The sequence below is a fragment of the Leiobunum rupestre genome, chromosome 11, assembly GCF_980474605.1.
Source record: "Leiobunum rupestre chromosome 11, qqLeiRupe1.1.hap1, whole genome shotgun sequence".
NCBI classification, from domain to species: Eukaryota; Metazoa; Arthropoda; class Arachnida; order Opiliones; family Sclerosomatidae; genus Leiobunum; species Leiobunum rupestre.
The window spans coordinates 30793237-30799056 of record NC_143394.1 but is presented as its reverse complement, the minus strand read 5'-3'; the positions used below and the strand labels follow the sequence as shown (position 1 = coordinate 30799056).

The window sequence follows — 5820 nt, the reverse complement described above, 5'->3', positions numbered from 1 at the left end:
ACCCTTCATTTCTAGATTTTTGTCCCTCGCTAATTTGTGGAGTCAGAGCTTGCAATATAGATTAATAACTTAATCCAAGGTAGAACCTTCCATTTCATCAAAATTCCATTTACTTTTGTTTACAATTTACTATTTAGAATCTCAGAATGTTCCCATAACAAGCCATAACCACAACAAGCTGGAGAGTAGTACAGGAGTTACTTAAGCCTTTGACAAAATATCATTTCGCAATTAGAATTTTTTGTTTTTAATTTTAAGATCATCTGCTTCTTTTTTTTTTGGGTTTTGAAAGAATTAATTGACTTATTTAAAAATTATAATAAAAATTTACCTTATTTTAAATTCTCACAGCCAAAATATTCGCGAATCACGTCAGAGTACCTAAAAGATTACAAACACGAACATGTGTGACGTGTCACGTGATGATTTTTTATTTTCTCGCCTAATCGACAGGTGTCGCTTAAACGTGGTACCACAGGAATACGGAACAAATACCGGTTGTCTGCTAGCTATCGCTCCCGTATTAACCCTCCGTAGAATCTTGGGTCTATTTCTTTATTATGTCTATGGACCTATCTATGAAAAGTAAACAAGATTGAATTTTAAAATGATATATTTGTATCAACAAAATTATTTTAGGTGACTAATATAGATCGTTTTATTACGATACTTTTTCCAGAATACGAAGCCTAAGGTGTTCAAATGTCATTGCGGGGTTACTTAACTGGATTTTTGCCATACAGGTACATGTTTCACATTTGCTTACATCTTGTGAAATGGCCTACAATTGAAATTAAAGCACCACTACTTCCAAAGTTTTTAATGACAGAAATTACCACAAAGCAGCCAATCATTTACTTAAATTTCTTTTAGTTAACTTAGGAAATATCAATGACTCGATAAGAAAAGAAACTGGTTAACCTTAAAATGAAATTTGTTTTTAAATTTTTAAGACTTGATAGTTATCAAGAAATAAAATGGTAATGTGGTTCTGCAAGATAAAACAGGCTTTATCAGAAAGTGATAGAATAAAACTGGCAAATTAGAACCTTCAAGTTTTGCTCTTTATTCAGTTACAACTTATATTCTTAATAAATTGTAGATATTTGAGAAGTCTGGTCTCTTGGCTTTTCCAATTCCTGAAGATTGTATGGAATGTTCGTAATTAATATTATCGAAGCACCCGTAACCTTATTCTGTTGACAGTTCGTCGCTACAAGTACGTATTACGGTTGTTGGTAAAATGCAGGGTTGGCTGATTTAAATCAACTTGATTTAAATCGCGATATTAATCAATGATTTTTTCTGCAAGTGTAGAAGAAACAGAAACTCCATGTAAATTTCCAAAACAAGCAATCTTGAAGGCAGTTTTGAAGTGAGTTATTTTGGTCTATAAATGCTACAAGTGTTAAGTATCGTTTTTTGGTTTTAAAGGGGATTTTCCAGAAATAATTGCAAGACAGAATCTTTAACTGAAGATCAAGAAACCGAGTGCATTAAAGCCATACAAACTGAATGGAGAAAACCAAAACCAGATATGGGAATTTTAAAAGCCAACTTGAAAAAATCTTTTATTTCAAGGTCCAACCTCCTGAAAAGTGGAAATTAAGAGTTTTTGGAATTTTACCCTTGTTTTGAAACAGTAGAAATTGTAAGTTAAATTTTTAAAAAATATGTACTCTGACGCAACATGAAATATCTTGCTGTATATAGGCAGCAAGTGCTATTCTGGTTGCTATACAATAATATAAAGTGATAAATCTAATAAAATATAACACTGAACTAGTTCTGGAACTAAGATTTATGACTAAATATTATAATTAATATTTAAATTTTATGTTAAACACTTTTATATTTCACGTGAAATTTTTACAAGAAATTCCAGTCAATATGTAAAACTATGAAATTTAAATAAAAACCTATTTTGAATAGGTTTTTATTTAAACGAATTTAATTAAAATTTATTTAGATTTCAAATTAAAATAGGCTTTTTTTATTTAAACAAATAAAATGAAAATTAATGTAATTTTAATTTTATTTGTAATTAAATGTAAATAAAATTCCTTTAAATTGATTTTTATTTGTAATTAAATGTTAATAAAATTCCATTAAATTGATTTTTATTTTATTTGTTATTAAATGTAAATAAAATTCCTTTAAATTGATTTTTATTTTATTTGTAATTAAATGTTAATAAAATTCCATTAAATTGATTTTATTTTTCCTGGAACATTTTAAGTACACTTCCAAAAACAACATCTGTAGAACACTTTAGGTGCTCTTAAATTGGGGAATTTAAGTGCACCATACACTTTCAGAACATGTTAAGTTCACTTTAATAGCACACTTTTAGATCATAAGAACCGTTTTAGTTCATATAATGTCAACGTTTTAAAAACGATGAAAAGTGCTAAGAACATGATTAGTGCACTTTTAGGACGCTTTGTATGTGTTCTTCAAACATTCCTGAAGTGTATGTGATCTTAAATCCATACCGTCCTAGGAGATATTAATGTGTTTTTTAAATGTACCTCAAATTTGCAGTGTAGTCGTTTCTCCAACCTGGCCTTGAACTATCCAATCATGTGACCTTGATGGAATGATGGTGAGGAGCTTTCAACCTTATGTATTGCGACAACATTGACATTCCATGTTTCAAAAATTTGATCATTGCTTTGGCAAAGTGAATGTTACCGCCACACTTCAGACATTGTTGTCCTTATGAAGGACATTTCATTACTTCATGAGTTTCTTTGCATCTATAACAATTCTTAATTTGCTTAGTAGATGTTCGCTGTTGGACACGCGATTCGTCTGCAGGCTTATATCTAAACCCTTTTTTTACTTTCTTGTGGCTAATTGCATCGACTTGTTCTCCCCCCATGACGGAAGTTGCATTGCTAATGTTTCAGCTACTTGACACATTTACGTAACTTCTTATCTCCTATGTCAGTTAATATTTGATCTCTAATCATGTTGTCATCTTCTGTAAAGTTGCGCATCTTAGCTTTTAGTCTTACGTCTGTAACATACTGTTACAGAGATTCCTCTTCCAGCTGCATTCGCCAACGAAAAACTTGCCTTTCTTGTACTTCGCTCTTCTTAGGGCTACAATACTCTTCAAAGTTGACTAGGGTATTTGTAAAATTCTTCGGCGCTGTATGCTCAAACACGAATGTGTTGTGGAGTTCAATTGCTGCTTGTCCAGCTACACGCAAAAGTAATCAGATTTTCTTAGAAGCCTCCTCATACAACGTAAACCTTTGTTTGAACAATCGGCAATTTTGGTCAGCATTACCGTTAAGGCTTAGCTCTTTAGGAGGCGCTAAACCTCCCATGTCTCCTTTTATTGTGGAAAAAATACAAAAGCAGGCGAAGATATAGAAAATTCTGACACCATGTGTCCTTAATCACTGTTACACTATTCTATAGTTATATTAATTACAAGAAGCTTTAAGATATGATTTGTTTTATTAACTGATTATCGGCGGCTGGCTGACGCGTTGGCTCGCGCAGTGTCAGCTGCTACAAATTATCTGTACAGTGTCGCCATCTATTTGGGAGTCTCAGTGTCGCCATCTCTTTGGGAATCGCAGTGCCGCGTATTTCAATTTGCAAAAAATTTCAAAATTCGATATAGCTACAATACTTGATTCCTTTCTTGTTAAAGAGGAGGTACCAAGCTTCAACCAGTACCATTAGCGTTAGGCTTCGAGCTTAGGAAATATAGCGCCATCTGCCTAAAAATCCATGAACTAAATAAGTTAAGAACTAGCGTACGATTTTTGAATTTCCATGTTTTTCGATTGAAACTTTCAGCAGTTGCGCAGAGGGAATTTTAAACGAGCACGCAGCTTTAATATATTCAGTTTAACACTCGGTCGGTAGGCAGCGATAATTGTGACCAAAATATAAACTACGCGTTATTGCTTTCAAAAGCGCTTGGTTCAATTTATTTACTTTTTGACATTTTGATAAAAGCGGTGTTATGTAGGCTATTTTACCAGGAGAAAAAAAAGGTTTTTACCAGAAGTAAAGCTTCTGAACTTTTATTTACCAGATGTAAAGGCGGTTTTACCAGAATGAACTATTTTACCAAAATAAATGAACATTCTAGTTTTACGCGGTATTTCGATTGCGATTAAACTTTTGCACTTCGTTGACTTTTTTACCAGTAGTAAATTAATTTCTTACAAAAAGTAAATGAACTTCTTTTACCGGCTTGGGTTCCATATTGGTATATATGTTTTTTTTTACCAGAAGTAAAGGGGATATGATATTTCTGATACGCTTGCACGTAATACGCGTATCGACAAGGCTTAGCTTATTTACGTGGTTTTTCGTTCGCCGACAATGTCATTTTTAACGGGCCTTCCGACCATTCTCAGAACTCGTATTAGGGCTGCGTCGACTTGTATTTCTTAGCCAGTAAAAGGGGCCCAAGTAGCCATTTTGGAAAAACGTTTTTACTCCGACTCAAACTATTTGCCACCGCAGAATCGGAGTAAATGACGTCTTAGGGTTACTCTTCTTACCCTACCCTGAAATCCCTAGTATTAAACTAATAAGGCGAGTTTGTTTTCGCGTCTTCCGCCGAGTGCTTCCGAGGGTTATTGCGTTAAAGTAAAATGGCGCTGTTTTGTCACTGGAAAGAAAATAGATATTTTGGAGCTTTGTATCGTACTTGGTAGCTAAATGTGATTTTGACCGTAATTATGGTCATGTTTTAGATAGGCAAGCTGGTTGTAGGCCGTTATTTACATCTCGATGCTCCTAGCCGCGCCAGATACCCGCCTTTTAGCCGGTTGGATGGATTCTGATATTTAAAACCTTACTCGTGTTGAAATCTGGTTTTCCGGGTGTTTTAAAAACTCGCGAAGAGTCGCGAGACGCTTCATACGGTTAAAGGGAGAGGAAATTCAATCGAAAATCGTCCTCTAACTCGGGATGCGACTCGTTTTTAACGTCACTAGTGCTAATCAACGCGTAAGAACGGGAATTTTTTACTCTAACAATATAGCTCGAATTGAGGGAGTCCTTGCATCATCTAGTGGCGGAAAACGTGACTTTACATTCCGGGGGTTTTCCCTTAATCCAGACAGCGAGTGAATTTAGTGAAGTCGAATCTAATGACATTTTACACGGACAAAATTTATGAGTGAAATACCTATAGTTCAGCGGCAGCGGAAGGTTTTTTCTTTTGAAGGGGGGGGGGGGGTACAAAGAATCGTAAATGGAAGTCTGAGTGGGAGCCGATAGCGTTAGATTTTGTTCGAGTTATTTAACGCATATTTCCAGATTTCTTTAACTTTTAAATCGGCGATTTTAGTCGAATTAAGCAGTATTAACCAAGTTAGAATCAAACGAGCTAGGAAGTCCGACTAGATCGGTTAACGGAATTAAACTACCCAAAAATAATTAGGCAGAATATTCGGTCAAATTTTATTTTATTTTATCATACTCTCTTTATTAATCAAATCTTTAACTACCTCCTCATACGTATCAATTTTATCTAGTTCATCTTGATACGCCTGTAGTATGCAGCATGGCCAACTTTGATGATTTCGCGCTATAGCGGCCAACCCATTCGCCGAAATTCCGTGAACAAGGCTTTTTCCCACTATAAACTGAAGGAGTTAGCACTTTCGACTCTTAGCAAGAGGAGCCGGGTTCGATCCTTGTGGCACTGGGTGAAACCTCGGAACAGCTCCTTCGGCGTTGAGTTTGCAATTTCTCTCCCCACTGGTTTAAGGGGTTTTCCCCCGAGCTCTTCGGTTTCCCCTTCCGTAAAAACTTGTCGAGGTTAACGGTAATAGCATA

General features: G+C 34.9%; 1 protein-coding gene and 1 long non-coding RNA gene across 4 annotated transcripts; one reads left to right on the top strand and one right to left on the bottom strand.

Annotated features, from left to right (window-relative positions):
• Nucleotides 1–303: 303 nt before the first annotated feature.
• On the top strand, nt 304–1786 carry LOC149922245 (uncharacterized). Of its 2 annotated transcripts, XR_016477259.1 has the most exons (5): nt 304–585; nt 680–743; nt 1103–1219; nt 1318–1375; nt 1435–1786. XR_016477259.1 is itself a non-coding variant. In XM_090163276.1 (3 exons), exons 1-3 carry the CDS (start codon nt 404–406, stop codon nt 1163–1165), a joined length of 309 nt encoding a protein of 102 aa, XP_090019402.1. In that variant the 5' UTR covers nt 304–403; the 3' UTR covers nt 1166–1235. The 2 variants fall into 2 exon arrangements, 1 of the variants encoding a protein (XP_090019402.1); XM_090163276.1 differs by lacking the exons at nt 1318–1375; nt 1435–1786 and having other exon boundaries at nt 1103–1235.
• A 563-nt stretch (nt 1787–2349) lies between these two features.
• LOC149922244 (uncharacterized) lies at nt 2350–3452 on the bottom strand. 2 transcript variants are annotated; one of them, XR_016477336.1, is made up of 2 exons: nt 3299–3452; nt 2350–3208 (listed from the first exon to the last, which is right to left on the bottom strand). It is a non-coding gene; the product is annotated as an uncharacterized LOC149922244 (long non-coding RNA). The 2 variants fall into 2 exon arrangements; XR_016477337.1 differs by having other exon boundaries at nt 2350–3196.
• Between the last annotated feature and the right edge of the window lie 2368 nt (nt 3453–5820).

Bases quoted from the DNA above. Each gene is read 5' to 3' on its own strand.
- LOC149922245 (XM_090163276.1), top strand. From the start codon at position 404: ATGTGTGACGTGTCACGTGATGATTTTTTATTTTCTCGCCTAATCGAC. The intron at 586-679 runs GTAAACAAGATT...TACTTTTTCCAG, and splicing joins TATGGACCTATCTATGAAAA to AATACGAAGCCTAAGGTGTT. The intron at 744-1,102 runs GTACATGTTTCA...AATAAATTGTAG, and splicing joins ACTGGATTTTTGCCATACAG to ATATTTGAGAAGTCTGGTCT.